We start from the raw sequence: 27,652 nt of genomic DNA on the forward strand, positions 1-27,652 counted from the left end.
TATGAGAAGCCCATAAGACAGATTTAGGGAGACGGGGCTGCTTGAGGGGTCACCAACACTCATGCTGTGGAATCCCGGAGAGCACGATGAGAGAGTCCCCAAAGAGCACGCTAAAGACCTCCAGGTCGTGCAGACTGCAGAGGGCTCGCCTTCCTTCCGCCGAGCCCGGCCACAAGTCAAGACTATCAAGAGCCTCGAGCCTCCTTCCCAGCCTACCGAGAAGGGCGGGGGTGCGCCAACAGGTGAAGGAGGCCATTCTACAACACCCCCCAGCACGGACACTAAGTGAATGCAGACGTCTAATCCAAGGCAACTTGAGGGGAGAAAGGGGGGCAGGGAGGAGACATCCCCTAAGGAAAGCGGTGCTTGCACTGGGTCCTGAGAGAAGGCAGTGGAGAAGGGGGAAGGGATGCCTGGCCCAGGCATGGAGTGGGGAAACTGAGTCCAAGGAACCACCTCAAACCCTCTTTACTGGGATGTTGAGTGAACCCATGGGAGCAGTGTGGAATGAGGCTGGAAAGTAGGGTAAGGGCAGGGCAGGAAAGCCCTGAATGCTCTGGACGAAAGAGCCCAGAGTCAGGGGTCAGAGAATGATCCCTTCCTCCCTGAGCAACCCAGACCAGCCCCTAGAAGCCTCTGGGCTTCCTTCTGTTCAACGATCGCCAAAAGCCAAGAGAAGAGGCTGGGTTAGATCCGAGCCATCTGTGCCATTTCCGAGTCCCCACAGCCCTGAGGATGGGCACGGAGCCCAAGAGAGTCACAGGCAAATTGCAGAGGTGGTGCCGCCTGCCATCTTCTGTCATCCTCCTCCTGAAGCTGAATGGCTGGGCCACTTGGGGAAGGAGTTTGCGGGCCGCCACGCCCGAGAACAGCCAAGCAGGAGGACAAAGAACGAGAAGCGCGATGACTCTGACCATGCAAACGCGTTCCTGCGGGTTCACAGGGACCAACGTCCTTCGAGGCTCCGCCTCGTCTGCCCTCACGTAATAAAGGCAGAGGAAGAGGCCGTTTACACGGAAAAGGCACCCAGGAAACAGAAGGGTGCGGCCCGCAGCCACGGAAGGTCCCACTTGAGCCACGGAATCAGCCAGAAGAACGCTGCTGCCAGGGTCCAGACAGCGACTGGGCAAGCAGGTCCTTGAAGGAGCTGCTGCTCCCGGCCCGTCCCTCGAGAAGACGAGGCGGCCACTCGACGACTGCACGCGGCGGCACGAGCCCGCATCGCCAATGCGCTTCAAGCCGACGTGCCCCCTGCTCAGAAGAGCGCAGCACCCCCACGATGGAGAGCACCTCGGGGGTCCTCGGCCCAGCCTCCCCCCAACAGCAGGGGCAGCCCCGAGACCTCAGAGGGACCCTAACCCCCGATGGCCAGCCTGCAGACCCCATGGGACGCCGGAGGAAAGGAAGGGCAGAACGCTGACAGTGTGTGAAAGAGTGAAGACGCGGAACCAACAGCAGGAGAGGAGGGTCCTCGGCGAGGGATTCCCGGGCTCCTGGGGTGCCTCTGAAGAACTGCTCTAAGTGGGAGCGTCCTGGGCTCGGCTCCACGCTGCCAAGCCCTCCCAATCTCGCCTTTCTGGGGTCCCCCATTTTTCTTCCTCTCCTGATCATCCGAGACACGCACGAGGGCTCTGTCTACGCACCAAGGCGGCAGGGCTTTGTCAGGAGCGGGAATGTCTTCCGCTGGCCCGGGCCTTGCTTTAGAGTTGGCAGCGAAGCTAACGGGCAGAACTGGGGCCTGGTTCTTATTTCCTTCCTCCCTGCCCCCACCCTGAGAGATCAGCCTGGGAAAAGCAAGACAAGGAAGGGAGGGAGCGCAAAGCATCCTGGCCCGCCCTTGGGCAGCGGCTCAGTCCCACAGGTCGGCAGGCGCGGCCTCTGCTCCCTTCACAGAAGCTTCCCCAGCTTCTCGGAGGCCGTCCCCCTCGCTATCTCTCGTGTGCCCCACCATGCTCACGGACCACCCCGTCCTTGTTCAGTCATTCCCGGAGGGACGGGAAACTCAAGGGGGCTCCGATCCAAGGAGCTCAAGGCGAGAACAAGCCGCAAGGCCGAGCCTCTGGGGCGAAGGGGAAGGAGGGCCAGAACTAAAGCTTGCCAAAGCTACGAGTCCACCTGCAACGGCAGGGCGAGCACGTGGCGCCGCATTTTACTTAAGTCAAACCTCGGAGAAGTTGCCAAGACTACCAACACGTGGGTGCAAATCTCGAGCATCTTGGCCAACTCACCATCTGAGGAACACCTGCCAGAGGAGAACCGAAAGAACCAGGAGGCCCGAGGCCTTGCCCTTCTCCAGGGTTCAAGCCTGCAGAGGGCCCCTCTGGCCCACCAAAGCGCGCGACACAAATGGGGCGACGTCTCTGCTTGGAGACAGGAGGCAGAAAACGCCATCAACGCCCTCGTCCTCGGGGCGATTCTGTCCGACACTGACCACTGAGCACAGCAGCCCGGAGCTGGGTCCTCCCAGAGAGGCCATGGAGGTCAGCTCCCCCATTCTCAAAGGAGGAAATTGAGGCCCGAACCCAAACGTCACAGGCCCGCCTACTGCTTGCCCCAGCTTTTAGCCTGAAGGTGTTCTCGGCCAATCTGTGCTCCCCAAGCGGAGCCCGGACTCTTAGGGACCAGGAGAAGCCACAGGGACAGGGAAAGGGCCTTGGTTCGGGCTGGTCAATATGCAGACAGAGAAACCAAGAAAATGGGGGCTGGAGAACACGTGGCCTCGGACACGCTCGCCTCCTGCTCCCACCGTCCTCCTCCATCCCTCCAGACCAAGCCCCAGCCTCGCCTTGTCCAGAGAGGGGCCGGCCTGCGGAGGGTCTAGAAAGCCGACGTTCTTGTTACACTCGATCTCGCAGCAACAGGGACTGTCGGAATAGCCCTGCCCATAAGGGAAATCACCCCTGCTCAGGGCAGCCCAGCCCAGAGAGCCCTGGGCCCTGTCTAGGGAGGTGGGAAAGCCTGAGCCAGAGGGGCACTGCCGGGGGGCAGCTGGGTCCCAGCCCCTGGCCCTGGTCCCACCTCCTCCCTCCCTCCCCAGCAGACTCCCCCAAATGCAGGCCGTGGTCCTGTTGCCCCAAGACACTTCCGGCTCTCAAGCATCCTCGGCTGAGCCAGGGCCCAATCTCCCACCTTCTTCTGCCTGCTGGGCACCTGGGAAAGGCTGACCGGAAGGGTGTTAAAAGGGCATCCCTGGGGGCAGCTCTGGGCTGCGGCCTCTGGCCCAGGATTCTCCACGGCCCCCCCTCCATCTCCTCTCTTGTCTCTCTCTGGCTCCCACTGGCGAGGTCTGCTCCGGCCAAGGGGCTTTGGGGCCCATCAGCTCGCTGGTCACCACCCACCGTGCAAAGGTCCTTGTACTGAAGCTTCTGGAACTTGGTGTCCGTGTTGCCCGCGCACAGCTCCACGTAGCCCAGGACCACCTGGAACACGGTGTTGTGGATGGCCTGCGTGAAGTGCATGTGCAGCTGGTCCATCGCCGTCTGGGGATGAGCAAATCGGGTCACCGGTGGCCGCCCAAGGCCATCTTCCTCCCCACACATGGGCCCGTCGCCCCAGGGCCAGCCCCGGCTATGCCTAGGAGCCCTCCCCCTCCCCCCACCAACTCCCCCATCACCCCGGGGCCAGCCTGGGCCCCCCCAAGCACACGCAGAGGCCCATCTTCCTGCAGCGGGCCCGGCCCGGCCACAGCCTGGTGGCCACACACCTGCGTCTTCCCCAGGAGCCTGTAGGCCTGCTGCACCTTGGTGTAGTGCCCCACGTCAAAGTTCTTGCAGACCTTGGACAGCGCCACGTCCAGCTGCTCCTACAAGGGAAGGAGGGGGCACTGGAGGAGGGGCAGGAGCCCGGAGCCCAAGGGCCCAGCAGCAAACCCCGGCCGCCGCTCACTCCAAGGCTTTAGACCGGAGGCCCCAAGGTCTGTGCAGATCAGGCTTCTCCCACCCAGGAAAGTCGGGGATTCACGCCCAGCTCCAGGGGCCCAAGGCCTGGCCCATCTGAGGCCAGAGAGCGGTGCCAAGGGCTTCCTCAGCCAGCCTTGCTCTGGGCTGCAGCAACACTCTTTCGAAGCCCACAGAGGGTGGGGGCAGATGGGACAAAAGGCCTGGGGACATCCGGGGAGAGCGCTTTCCTCCAAGGCTGCTCAAACCAGCCTCGACAGGGGTCTCGTCCCCACAAACGGGCCCCGAAACAGACGCCGGCCTCCCAATGGCCAGGCACAGCTTCTGCTCAGGGAAGCGGAGCTGAGCCTGCCTGGAAGGTGCCGGACTGAGGAGCCTGGGGCCGGGCTGCCCGGAACCTCGACCAGCCGGGCCAGCCTGCTGGGCTGTGTTGAGTCCCGCGGGGTGCAAGTTTGTGTTGTGTGGTTCGTGGGGTCCTCACCTGTCCTGGGGGGTGACGCCCCCCCAGAGGTGGAACCTCAGATAGTCCCTGAGGCCAGGAAAGCTCAGGAGAGGCCCCGGGGAGGGTGCAGGGGCGCACATGTGCATACAAACACACACACACACACACACACACACACACGCAGGCCTCCCTTGTTACCTCGATCTGCTCCAGGGTGTCCTGCAGCTTGGAGTCCAGCTCACTGTGGAACAAGATAGAGACAGCGTGGAGCCCCTCGTGCCTCTGGAGAGCAGTTCAGGTGGAAGCAAATAAAGCGGCTACAGTGTCTACACTGTCATGCCCCTCGAGAGGGCCTGAGAGTAGCACTTTCCAGGGGACGTTCCCCCCTTCCCCCCCCCAATGGCAGGTCAGGCCATGCAGGGGCCTGAGAAAGGCAGGGAGGCATCCTGCCTAGACCCCCGGGCTATGCTGATGGGGGGAGGGGGGAGCCTCTTCTCCTTCTTCCTCTTTCCGGAGCCCGTAGGAGATGGGAGAGAAGGCAGGACAGCAGAAGGTGCAGGGAGAGCCCAAGTGAGCAACCCTCTTTCCCTTTCTTATTTGCTTGCTCCACTTAAATACCCAGTTAAATCCCTCCCCAACCCCCCATGACAAAAGACCAGTGTGGACTTCTATTTCCTTCCTGAGGTTTCTCTGGGTGTCTCCTATGGCCATTGATATTACATCTGAGGACGGGTATCACCGACATCAGACTATTCACTGCCGGGGGGGGGGGGAGGGAGGAAGGAGGGAGAAAACCCAAATTCTTAAATGCCCCAAAACACCATCATCAAAATTTGTTTCTACAACAAACCAACAAAAACCACATGATCATCTCCACAGATGCAGAAGAAGCCTTTGACAAAATACAACATCCATTCCTATTGAAAACACTGGAAAGTCTACTAGAAACACTAGCAGTAGCAATTAGAGAAGAAAAAGAAATTGGAGGTATCAAAATAGGCAATGAGGAGACCAAGCTATCACTCTTTGCAGATGACATGATGGTCTGCTTAAAGAATCCCAGAGAATCAACTAAAAAGCTAGTAGAAATAATCAACAACTTTAGCAAAGTTGCAGGATACAAAATAAATGCACATAAATCATCAGCATTTCTATATATTTCCAACACATCACAGCAACAAGAGGTAGAAAGAGAAACACCATTGAAAATCACCCTAGACAGGGGGGCAGCTGGGTAGCTCGGGGGATTGAGAGCCAGGCCTAGAGACGGGAGGTCCTAGGTTCAAATCCAGCCTCAGACACTTCCCAGCTGTGTGACCCTGGGCAAGTCACTTGAACCCCATTGCCTACCCTTACCACTCTTCTGCCTTGGAGCCAATACACAGAAGTTAAGGGTTTAAAATAAAAAAAAAGAAAAAGGAAAAAAAATCACCCTAGACAATATAAAATACTTAGGAATCTACCTACCAAAACAAACACAGGAATTATACGGACACAACTACAAAACACTTTCCAAACAATTAAAACTTGATCTAAACAATTGGAAAACCATTGACTGCTCATGGGTAGGATGAGCTAACATAATAAAAATGGTGATCCTACCCAAATTAATTTGCTTATTCATTGTCATACCTATCAAACTACCAAAAAACTTCTTTACTGAATTAGAAAAAAACTATAACAAAGTTCATTTGGAAGAACAAAAGATCAAAAATATCAAGAGAAATAATGAAAAAAAATGAAGGAAGGTGGCCTAGCAGTACCAGATATTAAACTATACTATAAAATCAGTGATCATCAAAACAATATGGTACTGACTTTTCTTGGGGCTTCTGGGTTAAGATGGCGGCAGAGTAAGAAGCAGCTCTTAACCTCTCCTAACCGAAACATACAGGACTCCTCAAGGGGATATAAAAACAAATCCAGAGGAATGGAGGGACCCGAAAACAGGACGCAGCGTGGAAGGTATGTGGAATCGGGGCATTTCCATGTTATAAAGGGGTGAAACAGCTCTCACTAAATCGCGGGCTGAGCAACCCCCCCCCCCACACACACACCACCTATAGTGCCAAAGCCAGCGCAAAAGAAGTAGAGCAAGTTTGGGGCACCCATCGAGTCATTGGCAGCTCCAGGGCCTGCTCCCGAGAGCAGCAAGACTTAGGACTCCAAAAGGCTAAAGAATGCGCCCGGACTTTGAGCTCTGACACTGAGCACAGGCGCGGGTGGAGGTGGATGCAGGCGCGAGCGAAGGCTCTGAAACCTTGAGTGGGGAACAAATGCAGACGGGTATACGACTGTGGAAGCAGCGCCTCGAGACTTGTAAAGGAGCCTCGGGCAGAGGATCAAGCAAGGGGGACCACCGGGAGGCTTAACCTTGAGAATAACCAGACCTGAGACCTCAGGAGCCTAAAGAGCACAGAAAGACCCTGAGCGTGAGGATAAAGCTGAGAAGGGGCTGGGCTTAAAATGGCAACCCAGAATCAGGAAGCCCAGAAGAGAAAGATTAACAACAACAAGAAGAAATCTTTAACACTCGACAACTTTTACACAGAGAAAATCCAGACAACAGAGCAAACAGAAGAGGAGAACAAACAAGCAATCACATCCGGACCCTCCCAAAATAATGAAAACTGGTCACAAGCTCTTGAAGAGTTCAAATCTGAGATGACGATAAAGTTGGAAAAGATTTGGCTAGAGAAATGGGAAATAGCTCAAAAGGAAATCAGGCAAGAAAATAACAGTTTAAAAGGCAGAATTTTGCAATTGGAAAGTGAAGCTAAGAAATCAAATGAACTGATAAGCAAATTGAACACCAGAAATGACCAGACTGAAAAGGAAAACCAAAAGATTATAGCCGAAAACCAGTCCCTAAAGACTAGAATTGAGCAATTAGAAGCCAATGATCTCTCAAGACAGCAAGAACAAATAAAACAAAGTTAAAAGACTGATAAAATAGAAGGAAACATGAAATATCTCAATGAGAAAGTGACAGACCAAGAAAACCGGTCTAGAAGAGACAATCTGAGAATCATTGGTCTTCCTGAAAAAACAGAAATTAATAGAAATTTGGACTCCATACTAAAAGAAATTAATCAGCAAAATTGCCCTGAAGTTCTACAACAAGAGGGCAATATAGACATTGAAAGGATCCATAGGTCACCCTCTACACTAGACCCAGAAAAGACAACCCCCAGGAATATAATAGCCAAATTCAAGAGCTTCCAAGTAAAAGAAAAAAATTTTACAAGAAGCCAGAAAGAGACAATTCAGATATCAAGGAGCACCAATCAGGATCACACAGGATCTGGCAGCCTCCACGCTAAAAGACTGCAAGGCTTGGAATATGATATTAAGAAAGGCAAGAGAACTGGGTCTTCAACAACGGATCAACTACCCATCAAAACTGAGTATATACTTCCAGGGGAAAGTTTGGGCATTCAACAAGAGAGAATATTTCCAAGTATTTGCACGGAAAAGACCAGGACTAAATGGAAAGTTTGATATCCAACCACAAAAATCAAGATAAACATGAAAAAGTAAATAAGAAACAGAGGGGAAAGAAAGAAAACTCATATTTTTTAAATTTGCCTCTTTAAGGGCTTCAATAAGATTGAATTATCTATATTCCTATGTGGAGAAATGCTAGGTATAATTATCTGTAGTGAACTCTATTCACTATTATAGTATTCACTATTATAGTAATCAGAAGAATAATTCATAGGGAGAGGTTGGAATACTAAATGGTCTAAGATGACATGGTGGATAGGAAAGAGGGGGGTGAATAGTACGGGACACCAAGAGAAACTTGAGTGAATAAGAAAAATAGGATATCTATTACACACAAAGAGGGCATGGGAAGGGGAGGGGACAAATACTATTATAAGAAGTAGAGGAAGAGTAGCTATATTATCCATTGGGATATAAAACTCTATCTAACCCTACTGAGAAAGTCAGAAGGATAAACCAAGGGGAACAGGGGAGTAGGGAGGTCAAAAAAGGGAGGGGAGAAGAAGGGGGAGGGAATTCATTAGGCCTTTAAAAATAAAAAAAGGGGAATAATAAGGGAGGGGTAGAAAGGGAAGTTAATCAAAGGAGGGGATAAGGGTTAACGGCTTAAAGCAAACCACTGGTTTAAAAGGAAATATTGTAAGAAGAAGGGAGAGAACTAGGGGAGGATACAAAAATGTCAGCGAATGCACAACTGATACTTATAACTCTGAATGTGAATGGGATGAACTCGCTCATAAAACAGAAGCAAATAGCAGAGTGGATTAGAAACCAAAATCCTACCATATGTTGTCTACAAGAAACACATATGAGGCGGGTAGACATACACAAGTTTAAGGTTAAGGGCTTAAGCAAAATCTTTTGGGCATCAAATGAGAAAAAAAGAAGGCAGAAGTGGCTATTATGATTTCTGACAAAGCCAAAGTAAAAATAGATATGATTAAAAAAGACAGGGAAGGTCATTACATCCTGATTAAAGGCAGTATAGACAATGAGGAAATAACAGTGCTCTATATGTATGCACCAAGTGGCATAGCACCCAAATTCATAAAGGAGAAACTGGCAGAGCTCAAGAAGGAAAGAGATAGTAAAACCATAATAGTGGGAGATCTAAATATTCCTCTTTCGGATCTAGATAAATCAAACCAAAAAATAAATAAAAAAGACGTAGAAGAGGTGAATGAAGTCCTAGAAAAATTAGATTTAATTGATATGTGGAGAAAAATGAATAGGGACAAAAAGGAATACACCTTCTTTTCAGCTGCACATGGTACATTCACAAAGATTGACCATGTAATAGGGCATAGAAATATTGCAAACAAATGCAAAAGAGCAGAAATAATAAATGTAAGCTTCTAAGATCATAATGCAATAAAAATAATAATTAGACAGGCAAATCAAAAACCAATTGGAAATTAAATAATATGATTCTCCAAAACCAGTTAGTCAAAGAAGAAATCATAGAAACAATCAACAATTTCATTGAAGAGAATGACAATGATGAGACATCCTACCAAACTCTGTGGGATGCAGCCAAGGCAGTACTCAGGGGGAAATTTATATCCTTGAGTGCATATATTAACAAATTAGGGAGGGCAGAGATTAGTGAATTGGGCACGCAACTTAAAAAACTAGAAAGCGAGCAAATTAAAAATCCCCAGATGAAAACTAAATTAGAAATACTAAAAATCAAGGGAGAAATTAATAAAATTGAAAGTAAAAGAACTATTGTATTAATAAATAACACTAGAAGCTGGTATTTTGAAAAAAAACAGATAAAATAGACAAAGTACTAGTCAATCTAATAAAAAAAAAGGAAGGAAGAAAACCAAATTGACAGTATTAAAGATGAAAAGGGAGACCTCACGTCTAATGAAGGGAAAATTAAGGCAATCATTAAAAACTATTTCACCCAATTATATGGCAATAAATATAACAATTTAGGAGATATGAATGAATATTTACAAAAATATAAATTGCCTAGATTAAAAGCAGAAGAAATAGAATACCTAAATAATCCCATATCAGAAAAAGAAATTGAACAAGCCATCAAATAACTCCCTAAGAAAAAATCGCCAGGGCCTGATGGATTCACAAGTGAATTCTATCAGACATTCAAAGAGCAACTAATACCAATACTATACAAATTATTTGATATAATAAGCAAAGAAGGAGTCCTACCAAATTCCTTTTATGACACAAATATGATACTGATTCCAAAGCCAGGAAGATCAAAAACAGAGAAAGAAAACTACAGACCAATCTCCCTAATGAACATAGATGCAAAAATCTTAAATAGAATACTAGCAAAGAGACTCCAGCAAGTGATTCAGAGGATCATCCACCATGATCAGTTGGGATTTATACCAGGAATGCAAGGATGGTTCGACATTAGGAAAACCATCTATATAATTGACCATATCAATAATCTAACAAACAAAAATCACATGATTATCTCAATTGATGCTGAAAAAGCCTTTGACAAAATACAGTATCCATTCCTATTAAAAACACTGAAAAGTATAGGAAAAGAAGGACCTTTCCTAAAAATAATAAACAGTATATACCTAAAACCATCAACAAGCATCCTATGCAATGGGGATAAATTAGAAGCCTTCCCAATAGGATCAGGAGTAAAACAAGGATGCCCATTGTCACCTCTATTATTCAACATAGTACTAGAAACACTAATAGTAGCAATTAGAGAAGAAAAAGAAATTGAAGGTATCAAAACAGGCAACGAGGAGACTAAGCTATCACTCTTTGCAGATGATATGATGGTCTACTTAAAAAATCCTAGAGAATCAACTAAGAAGCTTGTAGAAATAATCAACAACTTTAGCAGAGTTGCAGGATACAAAATAAATGCACATAAATCATCAGCATTTCTATATATTTCCAACATATTAGAGCAGCAAGAGGTAGAAAGAGAAACACCATTTAAAATCACCCTAGACAATATAAAATACTTGGGAATCTATCTACCAAAACAAACAGCAATTATACAAACACAACTACAAAACACTTTCCAGACAATTAAAACTAGATCTAAACAACTCATTTGGAAAACCATTGATTGCTCATGGGTAGGACGAGCTAACATAATAAAAATGACCATTCTACCCAAATTAATTTACCTATTTAGCGCCATACCTATCAAACTAACAGAAAACTTCTTTACTGAATTAGGAAAAACTATAACAAATTTCATTTGGAATAACAAAAGATCAAGAATATCTAGGGAAGTAATGAAAAAAAATGTGAAGGAAGGGGGCCTAGCAGTACCAGATATTAAACTATACTATAAAGCAGCAGTCATCAAAACAATATGGTACTGGCTAAGAGACAGAAGGATCAGTGGAATAGACTTGGGGTTAATGATGTCAGCAAGACAGTGTATGATAAACCCAAAGAGCCCAACTTTTGGGACATGAATCCACTATTTGACAAAAACTGCTGGGAAATTTGGAAAACAATATGGGAGAGATTAGGTTTAGATCAAAATCTCACACCCTACACCAAGATAAATTCAGAATCGGTGAATGACTTGAATATAAAGAGGGAAATTATAAATAAGTTAAGTGAACACAAAATAGAATACCTGTCAGATCTCTGGGAAAGGAAAGATTTTAAAACCAAGCAAGAGCTAGAGAAAATTACAAAATGTAAATTAAATGGTTTTGATTATATTAAGCTAAAAAGCTTTTGTACAAACAAAAACAATGTAGTCAAAATCAGAAGGGAAACAACAAAGGGGGAAAAAATCTTTATAACAAAAAACTCTGACAGGGGTCTAATTACTCAAATATACAAGGAGTTAAAGCAATTATATAAAAAATCAAGCCATTCCCCAATTGATAAATGGGCAAGAGACATGAATAGGCAATTTTCAGGTAAAGAAATCAAAAGTATCAATAAGCACATGAGAAAGTGTTCTAAATCTCTAATAATTAGAGAAATGCAAATCAAAACAACTCTGAGGTAACACCTCACACCTAGTAGATTGGCTAAAACGAAAGAAGGGGAGAGTAATGAATGCTGGAGGGGATGTGGCAAAATTGGGATATTAATGCATTGCTGGTAGAGTTGTGAACTGATCCAACCATTCTGGCTGGCAATTTGGAGCTATGCTCAAAGAGCTATAAAAGAATGCCTGCCCTTTGATCCAGCCGTACCATTGTTTGGTTTGTACCCGAAAGAGATCATAAATAAACAGACTTGTATGAAAATATTTATAGCTGCGCTTTTTGTGGTGGCAAAGAACTGGAAAACGAGGGTATGTCCTTCAATTGGGGAATGGCTGAACAAATTGTGGTATATGCTGGTGATGGAATACTATTGTGCTCAAAAGAATAATGAACTGGAGGAATTCCATGTGAACTGGAAAGACCTCCAGGAACTGATACAGAGTGAAAGGAGCAGAGCCAGAAGAACATTGTACACAGAGTCTGATATACTATGGTAAAATCGAATGTAATGGGCTTCTGTACCAGCAGCAATGCAATGACCCAGGACAGCTCTGAGGGATTGATGGTAAAGAATGCTACCCACATTCAGAGGAAGGACTACAGGAGAGGAAACATATAAGAAAAACAACTGCTTGAACGCATGGGTTGAGGTGGACATGATTGGGGATGTAGACTCAAAACTCCCACACCAATGCAACTATCAACAATTTGGAAATAGGTCTTAATCAATGACACTTGTTAAAACCAGTGGAAATGTGCATCGGCCATGGGTGGGAGGAGAGCAGGGGGTGAAGGGGAAAGTAGGAGCATGAATCATGTAACCATGTTAAAAATGAATATTAATAAATTGTTAAAAAAAAATATGGTACTGGCTAAGAGACAGAAGGGAGGATCAGTGGAATAGATTTGGGGTAAGTGACGTCAGCAAGACAGTGTATGATAAACCCAAAGAGCCCAACTTTGGGGACAAAAATCCACTATTTAATAAAAACTGCTGGGAAAATTGGAAAACAATATGGCAGAAATTAGGTTTAGATCAGTGATTCCCAAAGGGGGTGCCACCCCCCCCAGTGGGTGCTGCAGCAATCCAGGGGGGCGGTGATGGCCACAGGTGCATTTATCTTTCCTACTAATTGCTATTAAAATTTTAAAAAAAATTAATTTCCAGGGGCTAAGTAATATTTTTTCTGGAAAGGAGGGGGAGGCCAAAAAAGTTTGGGAACCACTGGTTTAGATCAACATCTCACACCCTACACCAAGATAAAATTAGAATGGGTGAATATAAAGAAGGAAACTATAAGTAAATTAGGTGAACAATAAATAGTATATTTGTCAGATCTCTGGGAAAGGAAAGATTTTAAGACCAAGCAAGAGTTAGAAAAAATTACAAAATGTAAAATAAATAATTTTGATTTTTATACAAACAAATCCAATGAAACCAAAATTAGAAGGGAAGCTACAAATTAGGAAAAAAATCTTTATTATATAAACCTCTGACAAAGGTCTAATTAATCAAATTTATAAGGAGCTAAATCAATTGTACAATAAATCAAACCATTCCCCAACTGAGAAATGGGTAAGGGACATGAATAAATAATTTTCAGATAAAGAAATCAAAACTATCACTAAGCATATGAGAAAGTGTTCTAAATCTCTAATAATTAGAGAAATGCAAATCAAAACAACTCTGAGGTATCACCTCATACCTAGCAGACTGGCTAACATAACAGTAAAGGAAAGATAAATGTTGGAGGGGATGTGCAAAACTGGGACATTAATGCATTGCTGGTGGAGTTGTGAATGGATCCAACCATTCTGGATGGCAATTTGGAATTACGCCCAAAGAAAACTATGCCAAGACTGCCTGCCCTTTGATCCAACCATACCACTGCTGAGTTTATACCCCAAAGAGATCATAAGGAAAGACTTGTACAAAAATATTCATAGCTACGCTCTTTGTAGTGGTAAAAAAATTGGAAAAAATGAGGGTATGCCCTTCAATTGGGGAATGGCTGAACAAATGGTGGTATCTGTTGGTGATGGAATACTATTGTGCTCAAAGGAATAATGAACTGGAAGAATCCCATGTGAACTGGAATGACCTCCAGGAACTGATGCCGAGTGAAAGGAGCAGAACCAGGAGAACATTGTACACAGAGACTGATACACTGTGGTAAAATTGAACGTAACGGACTTCTCTACTAGCAGCAATGCAATGATCCAGGACAATTCTGAGGGACTTAGGAGAAAGAACATTATCCACATCCAAAGGAAGAACTGTGGGAGTAGAAACACAAAAGAAAAACAACCGCCTGATCACATGGGTTGACCCTAGGGCAAATATCAATAATATGGAAATAGGTTTTGATCAATGACTCAATGTAAAAACCCAGTGGAATTGTGCACTGGCTATGGGAGGGGTTTTGGGGGAAGGGAGGGATAGAACATAAATCCTATAACCATGGAAAAAATCCTCTAAATTAATTAATTAAATGAAAATTTTAACATTTAAAAAACAAATTTGTTTCTACAAGTGACAGAAAACATTTTTAAATTGAAAAAAATTAACAATCCAAAGATATGTATCTGTATAAAAGCACATCTTTTGTTATTTCTGCTTCTCAGTTCCTTCTCTGGAGGTGGACACATGGACACACACACACACACATGCACACACACATGCCGATGTTATTCTCTAAACACTGTCACTGTCTAGAATGTTCTCTTAGCTCTGCTTGTTTCACTCTTCCTAACTTCATGGAGGTCTTTCCACATTTTTCCAAAATTAACCTACTTGACATTTTTTATGGCACAGCAATATTGCCTCACAATCAGATGCCACAACATGTTTAGCCATTCCCTGAGGGATAGGCATCCCCTCAGTTTCCAGCTTTTGCCACCACAAAGAGAGCTGCTAGAACTATTATAGAGCATATAGTTTATTTTCCATTTTCCTTGCTCACCTTGGGAAATAAACCTAATAGGGGTCTTGCCAGATCAAAAGGAATACATAGTTTTAGAACTCTCTGGGCATAATTCCAGATTTTTCTTCAAAATGGTTAGATCAGGTCACACAGCTCCACCAACAATGTACATGTCCCTATTTTCCGCATCCCGTTTGTCATTTTGTCCTTTTATCATTTTAGCCAATCTGATAGGTGTGAGATGATATCTCAGAGTTGTTTTGATTTTCATTTCTCTAATCAGTAATGATTTGGATTCCTTCCATGAAAGGATCAATATGGAAAAAAGTTATACATGATTAGACATGCAAAATCCATATCAGACTGGTGGCAAGTGTTTCTACATATAATTGGGAAAAAATAAAATTAAAAATTACATAACAATTTAGAGTATTTTCATGTCATTATCTATAGCTTTAATTTCTTCATCCAAAAACTGTCTGTCCATGTCTTTTGACCTTTTATCAATTGGAGAATGGCTCGTTTTCTTCTATTTTTGACAAAGTTCTCTATATATTTTAGAGATGAGACCTCTATTTGAGAAACTGTCTATAAAACATTTTCCCAACTTACTACTTTCTTTCTATTCTTGGCTACATCATTTATACAAAATTTTTTCGATTCAATATACTCAAAATTATCCATTTTTACATGTCACCGTTCTTTCTCTCTCTTATTTATTCATAAATTCTTCTTCTATCTGTAAATCTGAGAAGTAGCGTGTTCCCTCTTCTTCTAATTTGCTCACGATGTCTCCCTTTATGTCTAGGTCATGCATTCATTCTGATTTTATTTTGGTATAAGATGATGGTCTACATCCCGTTTCTGCCAGCCTGCTTTCCAGTTCTGCCAACAACTTTCACCGAAGAGTGAACTCTTACCCGCCAAGCTTGGATCTTTACCTTTGTCAAGTACGAAGTTACTACAATCTTCTACGACTATTTGTTGTGTGTTGGCTCTGTTGCACAGATCTGTTCTTCCATTTCTTAGCCAGTGCCGGTAATTTGGAGAATTACTGCTCCACAATATTGTCTGAAATCTGGTTCTGCTATCTATTCTCAGCCAAATGAATTCTGTGATTATTTTGGCTGGTTCGATAAAATAATTTAATTGGGACGGCATTGAGCAACTAGTTTAAGTCTGCTTGCCATTTTCGTTCTACTGGCTCTGCCCAGCCATAACAATTAGTAGTTCTCCAATTACTTAAAACTTTTATTCGTCCCAAAAGTATTTTATAACTCTACTCATTTGGCCTCTGCGTTTGCTTTGGCACCTTATCCTGTCTGTGGCTATGTTCAGCGAGTTTTCTCCTACTATCTCTTCTTGCGGGACATTGTTAGAGATATGTGGAAATGCTCCTGCTGGATGTGGGTTTCTTCTGTATGCGGCCACTTTGCTAGAGTTAGAAATAGCTTCAACTTGGAGCTTGAGGATTTTCTCTATAAACCATCAGGTCATCCCTCGGCCCATTTTGATGCCTTCTCTTACTGCCATTGCTAGCATTTCTAATACACTTCGAAGTACTACCGATGATAAGGGGCGTCTACTTATCTCCTTTGCAGATAAGGTTTGCTGCTGGCTTTAACATAGACTTAGTCTAAGGAAAAACCCATTTATATCTTATTCTTTCAAATGTTCTATTTCTTTAATCCTCACCTTCCATCTTAGAATCAATACTAGGTATTGGTGCGAAGGCAGAAGAGCGGTGAGGGCTAGGTGGGTGCTGCAGCGACCCAGGGGGCGGTGCTAGGACGTGACGGGGGCCTAAGTAATATTTTTTCTGGAAAGGGGGCGGCCGGCCCGAAAAGCCTGGGAACCGCCGACCCAGAAGTTGCAAAACTTAGCTAGCCAATGCTCCTGGGAGTTTGCCTGTTGGGATCTCTTTCCAGGTGATCATCAAGAAATTCTTTCAAATTCTACTTTATCTTCTGGTTCCAAAACTTCAGGACGATTTTCTTTAATAATTTCTGGAAGTGGCTCACACCTAGGAGTCATTCTAAGCCCTCACTCTCTCTCGCCTCTCAGATCCACGATGGTGCCGGGGCCTGTCCATTTCGCCTCTGAAGCATCTCTTGAATCCGCCTCCTTCTCTCCTCTGCCCCTGCCCTCACCTGGTGTCGGTCTCCGTCACCTCATGCCTGGACTATGGCCAGAGCCAGCAGGGGGTGGGAATGGAGGGGGGAAGAGTCTCCCTGCCTCACATCTTCTCCAGTTCATCTTCCAATCAGCCACCAGAGTACTTGCAGGTCTGATCATCCTACCCTAATTCCACCTCTAACACTCTATTCAGTAAACTCCAGCAGCTCCCTGTTGCCTCCAGGATCAGATACAAAATGCTCTACTTGGTCCTCAGAGTCCTTCATAGCCCGACCCCCTCTTCCCTTTCCAGGCTTCTTACGGCTCTCTCCCCACCACGTCCTCCTCAATCCAGTGATCCTGGCCTCCTGGCTATTCCTCAAACAAGACCCTCCGCCTCTCGGCTCTGGGCATTCTCTTTGGCCATCTACCTCCCAGGCCTAGAATGCCGTCCCTCTTCTGCTCTGACTACTGACCTTCCTGGCCTCCTTCAAGTCCTATCTAAAATCTCACCTCCTCCAGGAAGCCTTCCCAGCCTCTTCCTTCCATTGCCTTCCCTCCAATTTTATGTTCATTCTCTCCTATTTATCTGCTCCTTGGGAGCAGCGGCTGACCTCTGCCTCTTTTTGTACACTAGCACTTAGCAGATGCTTAAGAAATGTTCACTAACTGAACTGGAATGCAGAGCTTGTCCCTAATCCACTGCTTCAAAAACAGTTTCTAGAATTTGCTCTAGAACCTAGATTAGGCCACTGCAGAAGGCTCACAAAGAATGGAAAGATGCTCAGAATGAACCATGTTCCTCCTGGCTAAACACTAGAGCCCGGACGCTGGCGTCTTTCCGGATTTCCCAAAGAATCCTGGGGAATTCATTCCATAAATTCTGAAACGTGGCGTCCCTTATGAAAACAGAGACGACGCCCAGCCAAGAGTCTCCGGGCCCTGGAAAATGGGGCATTAAAATTCAGAGCACGTGAAAACTAAACTGTAATCGGTGACTTCCCTCGACCACCACCCAAGGTCAGCAATCCGGGGGAGGGGAGCCCCCAAACGCTCTCTTCCAGCAAAGGCGGCCCTTGGGACTAGGCTTCATGTTGGAGGCCCGGTCATCCACGAGCCCCTGCGGCTGGGGGTAGAGAGGGAAAACGGCCTTCCCCGTTTCAGAGTCCACAACGTGTCGGAGCCCAGAGCCTTAGAATCTCCCTCATTCTAATGAGGAAACAAAGGAAATGGGAACCATCCGCCTCACTTGGGACAATCGCTTTCTTCCAGGGAAGACACTAAGCAGTTCGAGACATCTGGCATCGAGGAGGGCGTCCAGACACAGGAGACAAAGCCTGCGCTACGGAGTCCCGGAACCAGGATTCAAATCCCACCACTTGCTCCTCCTAGCTGGGAGGCCACTCTGGGGCATCTTGGTTCCCTTGCCTGCCCAATGGCAGTGGAGTCCTCCGTGCCCTCTGAGCTCCCTCCTAGTTCTAAGGGTCCGCACTTCTGTGGCAAGACTGAAAACACTGCCTCTGAGAGAAGGAGACGGGCGCCCTCTAACCCTGGCTTCCTCCCAACATGCTCTGGGCTCGTGGACTCCCAATGACCGCCTCCACCGCCAGGCTGGCAGGGAATGGGCACTAACTGTGCGCTCTGCCCACGTGGGTCCTCCCCCACCCCCGACCCCACGTACCTGATACAGCTGTAATGGCGGAAAGTGCTGGCTGCCTGCTGGCACTCCAGGCACAGCTGGATGGCGCCGGGATAATCTTCTTCCTTGGGGAAACACTCGCCTGAGTCACAGCATTGGTTTGGGGAGGCACGACCAGAGATGTCACCGGGGGCCCATGTGGCACTCACAGGGTTAAGGGCCCTCCAGGGATGACAAGGAAGGAGTATCTCCTAGCTGGGGTGCACATCTCAGGGTGGAGGGGAGAAAGGAGTGCTGGGGAGTATCTGGGGAGGAGGAGGGAGCAGAATGGGGAGCTGGGGTGGCTAGAGGGGCTGCAGGGAGCAGTGGCCAGGCCAATTTGGGGCTCAGGGCCAGGGGTCTGGAGTCAGGGGCTGCCTCATGAGAGAAGCATCTGCCTAAGACAGACTTGGCAGGGCGAGCCCACCCATGTCTTCAGGGAACCCATTTTAATGTCACATGAAAAAGAGCACTCAGAAGGTACCTCAGTTTCCCCAGCCACCCCAGCCAGAGAGGGAAGGCCCCAAGCCCCTAGAGGGAGGGGGAGGTCTCCTGTGCGAAGACACACACACACACACACACACACACACACACACACTCCTCGGCTCAATCCACATACGCACATGGGGGAAGAGGGACTTAGTGGTATCATGTGATCACTTCAGGCCAGCCCTGGCCAAATCTGAGTCTCTTCCAGGAGCCCATCCCGCTCACCTACCTCCAGCATCTCACTCAAGCGCACATCCGTTCTTTGCTGGAAAAACAAAGGGCAGCCGTGAGGCGGTGGCCCGAGAGCAGCCCTGAGCCCCCCAAGGGCAGGGTCCCGAGCCCCCAGACCCACCAGCGTCTTTATGGTCCGCAAGGATTTCAGCAAGCCGACCAGCAGCTGGCGCTTCCTCTGGTTCGCGAGAAGGCCCAGGCTGGCCTGAGTAAAACCCTCCTTTGCGATATTCAGGTGCCTGCCAGAAGGAAGAACCAAGTCAGCAGCCACGCCAGGTCTGGCACCACAGAGCCCTTGCGCTCCGCAGCATGAGCAAGACTGCACGGTGGCTAACAGTCAGCATGGATTAGGCCCCTTTGGGGTCCCCGGACCACAGAGGCCACGGCTGACCCCGAGGCCCTGTTAGAGAGTGGGATGTGGCCCAGGAGGGCCAGCAGAGGCGTGGAACCTCGCAACCCTGCGAGCTGGGAGCTGGGGAGGGGGGCCAAGACTAGCCTGGGGTTAGGCTCAGGTGCTTCTTCCTAAGGACTATGAGGAGCCCCCACTTGGGCCTCGGTGTGGAGGATGGCCTGGGAAGGCCAAGGAGGAGGCCGGCTCCCAGATTCCCAGCCATGTCTTAAGTCATTCCCGTAAAAGTGGCCTCTATTTAGAGGCTTCAGCCCATGAGTGTCTGTCCAAAAAGCGGCCAGCTCGAGCTCTGGGCCCCCCGGTTACGCTCTAACAAGGGGCAAGAGGAACACAGGCATACCTTCTTCCGTTGGTACAGATGACAGTTGCCAGCTGAAGGCCCGTCTGCAGGGAGGTCACTCTCTCAAGCTCCTACGGGGAGGCACAAACAGGGTTGCAGCCGTTTGCCTCCTGCTCCTCCAAGCCAACTACGGGCCACCGAGAACCACAAGAAACCGACGCTGCCAACCTCAAAGACAGCAGCTTGCGCAGAGGCCCACTAACGTCCCACCGTGCCCCGGGACTCGTGTTCCTAACGGTGGAGGCCACCCAGGCCAACAAGCGAAGACCCCGCCGTTGGGGGCAGCAGGCGGCCTCCGCCACACCCAACTTCAGGCCCGCTTCCCAATTCCCATTTCCACTCCACAGCTAGTATTGTCAGCCAGCCCTCCCCGCTGGCCAGCAGCCTACCCGGGCCTGGGCAGCAAAGGGTTTAGGGTCAGAACGGCTGGCGGAAGAACCTGCTTCTCTGAGGCAGATGCTATGGGCCCGGGTTCTTCCCGAGGCACAGAAACCCAAGAAACACCCCAGCGAGGAGGCGGCTCAAAGCCCTTCAGGGATCAGGGTGAGCGGCTACGTGGCACCAACTCTCTGAGCCAGGGTGAAGTGAGGCCCTCAGGTCCCCCCCAGCCCCCAGCCCCTCTGCCTCCCGTGAGGCTGTACCAGGAGCTCCTACCTTGACGTACGCAGGCTGCTTTTCCAGGATCAGATCTGCAACTTTCTTAGAGACCTCCAGGAGCAAAGGCAAGACCCCAGGAGTCAGCACCAAGGACAGAACTCCCTGGGGGCTCCATCCAAGTCAGGTGATTTCTTTTGCACTCCCCCCCCATGCCACACCCACCCTGAGGCCCCTCCCACTCTGAAGGTCCAGCTGTGCCCCAACACCTCATTGCAATGCCCTTGTCCTCAGTTTCCCCATCTGTAGAATTGGAGGCCTGGGTTCGGTGCCAGGATTTATTATAAATGGGGAATCCTGGAGCTCAGCCCTTCCATGTTATAGAAGAGAAAACTGAGGCAGAGAAGGCTGAAGGGCTCGGCTTTGCTCACACAGCAATCAGGTACAAAGCCTGGACTAGCCTCTGGGGCCGCACTGGACAGTCGCTGGAGCCCAGCTCTGGCCAACATGGTTCCCGGCACAGGAGGCACCAAAGTCCAGCCCAGGCCCTGGTCAGTGACCAGCGGCTTCCAGGGAAACGCCAGGCCGGAGCCTGGACGAAGCCCCCCTGGGGCTCAGGGGCAGACGAGGCACGTCTCCCCACTGTCTACCCCGAGTATCTTTCTCTTGCTCCCTGAGGCCACGGGGGGGGGAGGGGGTTGTGCCTCGAAGCCAGGGGCTCCCCCCCCCCCCAACGCCAAGAAAAATGCCACTCACGGCCGCCTGCTGCTCCTTCAGCTTGTCTCGATACTCCTCCAACTCTTGCAGATTGAGGACAGGCGGGAGCTTCTGTGGGCAAAAGCACCCAAGGGCTGAACAGAGCTTCAGGGGCGGCCGCACCCCCCCCCCATGACCACTCTGGGCACCACACTCAGGCTGGGCCAGACTCACGGTGGGTGCCTCCTCGCCAGTTCCTCACCACCCACTTCCTCTCGGCCCTCACCCTGTGACCCTCACCTAAGGCAAACAAGGCCGTGCACTCTAGCACTCCAGGTACTGCCGTCGTTAAGATGGGACGTCCCCCCGGGGGAGGCCACAGATCACGGCTTCCCTCTGGGACTCAGCAGCCGGGAGGGCGGGTGGTGGCAATGTCAGGGCATCTCTAAGGTCCTTGCTACCTCCTCAGGGTCCCAGATTTAGAGCTGGCAGGGCCCTCGGAGGCCTCTAAGTCCAGCCTCTTTGCTTTACAAATAAGGACACTGAGGCATGGGGAGGTGGACTCACCCAGAGTCATTGTGCTATGAAGGGTTGGAGGCAGAAGCCCAGGCATCCAAGGAGCGGTGACCACCCCAATGCTAACCACCCGGCCGATACCCATCCTGCCCATGCCCTGGCTCGTGCCCCTCGGCGGCTCAGCCCACTGACCGCGTGTGCCCTCCTGCGCTCAGCTTCATCTCTCCCAGTCTACTGGGGCTGTCCTCCCATGACCTCGCCTCCACCACCGTCATCTCCAGCGCTGCCCACGTTTACCAAGCTGGGCCCTGCTTTAAGGCTTTAGAAAGCTGATCTCTTCTACATCCAGAGCCCCCCTGGGAGGTGGGTGCTTCTAGCATCTCCACCGGACAGACGACAAAACTGGGGCAGCCGCTGCTAGAAAGCAACTGAGGCCAGATTTGAACTCGGCTCTCCCGGACTCCAGGCCCGGCGCTTTTTGGCACCCCGCTGCTGCTGTTCCGTCGATTTCCCCCCAGTCACTGCCAAACTTCCAGAAAGAATCTGAGAGAACAGTCATGTCTCCTCCCCTTGTGACAGGACCTCCTGCCTGACCCTGCCCTCTCCCAAGGCCCCAGGGGCCCCGCGTGCCCACAACAGACCTCAGGCGTTCCCTTTGCCCAGAAACTCTCTCCCACCCACCTTCCCTAGGCTGTTGTGGGCACTCCAGTGGGACTTCTCGCTCTCTCTCTCGCTGTGCCCCTCCCATCCCCATCTGCTGTGATGCCAAGGCCTCTCGATTTCGTGATGCAGCACCTCTGGTCAGTTTCTGCTCTAGAACATCTGCGGTCAGTTTCTGCTCTAGAACATCTGTGGTCAATTTCCCTTCCAAAGCGCCTCGAGTTCACCCCCTCCCGGCACGTGTGGTCGGTTTCCTCTCTAGAACATCTCGAGCAGATTTCACCTCGGCAGCATCTCTCCACTAGCGCCCTTCTTCCCTCTGACCCTGGCCTCTCACTAGGACTACTGCCAAAGCTGCTGGGCTGAGGAAGGCCTGCCTCCCATCTCTCCTCACTCCAGGGCACTCTCCATTCGAGCCCCTAAAGCGATGGGCACCGTCTGCATTGAACAAACCCCAGCGGCTCCCCGTAGCCTCCAGGACCAATACAAAATGCTCTATTTGGCATTCCAGGCTCCTCGCTGCACTCCCTGTACTCTAGCATCCAGCCATACTGGTCCGTTTTCTGTTCCTCATTCCATCTCCCATCTCCATGCCTTTGCCCTGACTGGGTCCCCTACCTAGAATGCTCTCCCCTCCTTCACCTCTACCTCGAGGTTTCCTTCAAGTCCAGGTTCTGTAGGAGGCCCTTCTCAGCCCCCTCACACCCCCTCCGTTGCCAGGGCTGTCCCTCTGCCTCTACCTCAAGGAACCGAGCAAAGAACCATGAAAACTAAGGCTGGCTCCAGTTTCCTTCTTTGGAAAATGAGTGAGTGGAACCAGGTCCCTTCCCAAGTCCCTTCCCACATCCCGTGCAGTGTAGACGGCTCAGATTCTGGCCCTGCCTCTGCCCACGCAGCAGCACTGGAATCTCCCCTCCCGCCAGTGCCCAATGCAGGCCAAGCCTCAGGGCCCTGAAGGCCCGCTTGCCCTCCTGTCCCCAAAGCCCCCGAGGTCAATAGCTGCTGCTGTCCCCGCGGGGTGGGGTGCTCCCAGGGCCCAAAATGGCATAGCAACCACGCTTGTCCTAACGACACGGCAAGCAGGCTGCTGGCACAGCTCGGGCGCTCACGTGGGGATCTGGGCTAACCCCTTCCCAGGTGCTGGCCCCCCCCCCTCCAAACCCCCCACAACGCCAGGGAGGCAGCCGAATGAAGGCGAACCTGAGCTCTCCGCTTCCACCCTGGCAGCCTCCACCCCGGCCTTCCTCAAAGAGGCCGCCGTCCTCACCTCCATCTCATACTTCACAATATCAAACGAGTCTGTCGAGAAATACACGTCCTCGATGCTATTGATGATTTCCTGCTGGGCTTGGGGGTCGATGGGCTGCTCCCGAAACTCCCGCGATTCCTCCTGGAAAAAAACATAAGGCCAGGCTGACCACGGGCACAGCCAAGACCCGGCTGACCAATGAGCCGCTCCGGGGGTCAGGAGTCAACGCTCGATCCCCGTCCTACAACACCCACTGAGAGTCTCCGGCCTCTGGGCCTGCTGAGCAGGTCAACCTAACCCCAAGGGTCTCTGCGGCCCGCCCACCTACACCTCGAGTGCCCACGGACCTCTGGGGGCGGCCCCTTCCCAAAAGGGCGGCCGCTAACCCGATGAGCCTCATCCCTCGTTTCTAACCGCACAAAATGAGAAACTCTCCATTGGACCTGCGAGAGCCCTCGGCTGCCAGCCACCCTGGCTCTGTTCTCTGTCTGTCCGGCCTACACTTACTAGACACCTGCTGTTTTCCCCAATAGGAAGGAAGCTCCTGGGGGGTACTTGTGCCTTTCTTCGAGGAAGCAACGACTCATGTCTGTGGGCTGCTGGAGAGCAGGGCCCTTGACAGTCTGGCCTGTTTACCAGCTGGAAAAGCACCCACAAAACTCCAGAATCAGCACTCCTCACGATGGCCTCAAAAATGGCCCACGTGTGCCACGATGCGAGCTATCTGTCCTCCCTATTATTTGGGGGCAGGTGACACCTTGAAATGGGCCTCGCAGCTCTGACGGGCTGGAGTCTCGCTTCTCTCTTCTCCAAAATACTCTTTTCTTTTCCCCCGGGAGCAGGCAAAAATCAGGTTAACAGGCACTGTTTTCATTTCTGAACTCCGAATTCTCTTTCCTCTTCCCTCCCGGAGACAAGCAATCTGACCGATTTCACACATGCGAGCGCGTAGAGCAAACCAAAGAGCTCCAGCCCATCTCGGGCTGCACTCAGACTCCATCAGGCCTTTCTCGGAGGGCGGCTGGCATTTTTCGTCTCGAGGCTCTTGGATCGCTGCATAGCCGAGAAGAATGAGGTCATTCAGTTGTTCATCCAGAAGTGTTGCTGTCAGGGTGTGCAAGTGTTCTCCGGGTTCTGCTCACTTCACTCTGCATCAGGCAATGGAACTCTTCCTGTTCGCTGCTCATCGTTTCTTGGAGCACAAGAGTATTCATTCCATCACGACTGCATACCCCAACTTGTTCAGTCATTCCCCAACGGGGAACACATTTTTGTCCAAATAGGTCCTTCCTCGTCCCCCTTTTTTAATCTCTGTGGGATACAGACCTATTCAAGGTCTCGCTGGGTCAAAGGGTATGCGGGGTTTTACAGCTCTTTGGGCACAGATGCAAACTGCTCTCCAGAATGGATGGATTGGATCGCCACTCCACCAATAATGTATGCGTGTCCACTTTTCCCACATCCCCTCCAAAATTTCCCATTTCCTTTTCTGTCATACTGGCCAACCTTGCGAGTGTGAGGTGGCAGCTCAGGGGTGTCTCCATCTGCATTTCTCTAGTTCAGAGTAATTTAAAGGAGGGGCTGGGTTCTAAATAATAGCAAGGGGCCATAGCAGCAGAGAACCTTCTGCACGGACAAAATTCATGCATGGAGAATCAGGAAGGAAGCCATCGAATGGGCAAAATCCTTTGGACCCACATTCTCTGCTAAGGGTTCAGCATCAACAGTGCTGAAACAGTTACAAAACATCTCTGATGAATAGCCGCGGCGGACTGAGCATAGAAGCGGTTCTCAAAAGAAGACTTACACGCCAGTGACAAGCCGTGAAAGAAGGCCCCGAGCCATTCAAAATGCCAGCAGCCCCGAGTCTGGGCCCACACACAGGGCAAAGCGGCCAAGATGGGGTCTCCACGCCATGCCCAGTGCGCGGTGAGGCTTGGTGCTTTACAGCTCTCAGCTCCCAGGAATGAGAAATCAGCGGCACCTAGCTAGAGCCGGACACGTAGCTGCCCCCCCCCCAGCACGAGAACTTAATCCGATTCCTTCCCAAATACTAGATGTTCCTCCAAAAATCACTGGTGCGAGAATTCTGTGAGAAACTCCGTTAGACAGTTACATATCGACCTAAGCTTCAGGGAGGTAAACTAAGTCTTGGTACTCAGACCGTAAATCGCCACTAACCATCGTCCATGTAAAGGGCTTCCCCAATCCCTTAGCCCAGGCCGCTTTCTCTGGATGACACTAGCCTCGCCTCCGATTGCTAGCAGCCTCAGGGGCCCTCCTGACGTCACCATCCTTCTCCCCGCGTCTCGCTCTGCTCACCCCTTTGGGACCCCTGAATGTCCATCAGGCCCCCTTAGGACCTGTCACTGTTGACGGGCCTGAGACAGACGGAGGTCGGCAACCTTCTCCGGCTCCCAGAACAGGTGAAGTGTCTGAGGCGGAATTTGAACCCCGGCCTTCCCGGCGCCAGGCCCCGGCACTGGGACACCCCTGAACTGCCCATGATGAAGACAGAGCCGGCTCTCCGGGAGGGAAAGGCGACGTGACAAGACTACGGAAATATGAAAGAGGAATAACAATAAAAGGCATCGGATCACGTGTATAACAAAGATATCATTGTTACTCAGTCGTTTCTGCAACTCTCTGTGACCTCCTCTGGGCTTTTCTTGGAAAAGATACTGGAAGGGTTTGCCATTTCCTTCTCCAGCCCATTTTGTAGATGAGGAAACAGAGGCAAACAGGGCCAAGTGACTTGCCCAGGGCCGCACAGCTACTAAGTGTCTGTAGTCAAATTTGAATTCAGGTCTTCCTGACTCTAGGTCTGGCACGCTTTGCACTGGAGGAAGGGAAGGACGGAAGCTGCTAGGTGGGGGCTGAGAAATGAGAAGGGAGTAGGTGAGAGGCTGGGAAAGAAGGAGGGGGCTGCTGGGGTGGAGGCTGGGAGCCAGGCTCTCATTATGGCTCTGGTACTTGCTAGCTGTGTGGCCATGACAAGGCCTCAGTGTGCTCATCTCTAAAATGGGGATAACCCATCTGTAGCCCTCGGCCAAAGGACAGCCCACCAAACCTGCCAACCCTGCATGGCAGAGAGCTCCTCGCTCTGGGAGGGAGTAAGGCAGAAGAGCAGCTGCCTGGCATCAGGCCTGAGGAGGCTCCAGAGCTCGGGGAAGAAACCTCACAGTCCCTGGGCCTTCAGTGCCATCTAGTGGATGTCGGACCACAGAGCGGCCTTCTCCCCTGCAGGGCACTGGCTGCTGAGCCTGTTGGGAACCAAAGAGAACTCCTCCCCTCAAGTGCCCAGGCCCCTCCCACCCCCCCCCAGCAGGATTCCAGGCCCCCGCCGCCAGCCCAGCCCCTCCTTCACTCGTCTGAGGACATCCTTCGCCCCAGCTGGGTCCGGCTGGCCCCCCACGTACCACCCACTGAGCACCCTGATCTGTGGCAGGAAGGAAGGGGAAGACACAACCGGAAGACAGCTCCATCCCGTCGAAGGGCCAGGAAAGCCACGGATTCCTTCCTGCATGGCAGCCTCCAGAAGGATGAAAGCGCCCGGGCGAGTCTTGCCCATCAAACCTTCCGAATGGCATCCGTTCTATGGGCCGGGCCAGAGCTAGGCGACTGCGGCTAGGTGACTCGCCCAGGGTCACTGGGCAGTGTCTGAAGCCACATTCGAGGCCAGGTCCTCCCGACTCCTGGGGGCCTCCCGGAACATCTGATTCCTGCGTCTCCCTCTGGGGGGGAGGGGCTCCTCTTTCCCACACAAGCGTGTTCTCAACACTCTGACGCAGTCGGCCCTTGACCAGGGCTCTGCCACTCGGTCACCAACAATCACTTCTTCTTGGCTGACCTCAGTCCCGGAACCCAAGGCCCAACTGGACACGGCCATGGCCGCAGGGCCATTTTCTGCCTGTTAAACTGCATCACTGGCACCTTCT

At 50.1% G+C, this 27,652-nt stretch overlaps 1 protein-coding gene across 1 annotated transcript in view; it reads right to left on the reverse strand.

Annotated features, from left to right (window-relative positions):
• VPS50 (VPS50 subunit of EARP/GARPII complex) overlaps positions 1–27,603 on the reverse strand; it is a 69,635-nt gene extending 42,032 nt beyond the window's left edge. The window contains exons 1-12 of the mRNA XM_044659008.1: positions 27,502–27,603; positions 27,030–27,153; positions 23,733–23,878; positions 21,350–21,421; positions 20,654–20,707; positions 20,000–20,070; positions 19,372–19,489; positions 19,249–19,284; positions 18,534–18,616; positions 4,537–4,579; positions 3,704–3,802; positions 3,339–3,479 (exon numbers count right to left, since the gene is read on the reverse strand). Coding sequence (XP_044514943.1) covers positions 3,339–3,479; positions 3,704–3,802; positions 4,537–4,579; positions 18,534–18,616; positions 19,249–19,284; positions 19,372–19,489; positions 20,000–20,070; positions 20,654–20,707; positions 21,350–21,421; positions 23,733–23,878; positions 27,030–27,153; positions 27,502–27,603 — 1,089 coding nt within the window. The remainder of the gene's footprint in view (positions 1–3,338; positions 3,480–3,703; positions 3,803–4,536; positions 4,580–18,533; positions 18,617–19,248; positions 19,285–19,371; positions 19,490–19,999; positions 20,071–20,653; positions 20,708–21,349; positions 21,422–23,732; positions 23,879–27,029; positions 27,154–27,501) is intronic.
• Positions 27,604–27,652: the final 49 nt, after the last annotated feature.

This window comes from Gracilinanus agilis, chromosome 1 (assembly GCF_016433145.1).
Source record: "Gracilinanus agilis isolate LMUSP501 chromosome 1, AgileGrace, whole genome shotgun sequence".
Lineage (NCBI taxonomy): Eukaryota > Metazoa > Chordata > Mammalia > Didelphimorphia > Didelphidae > Gracilinanus > Gracilinanus agilis.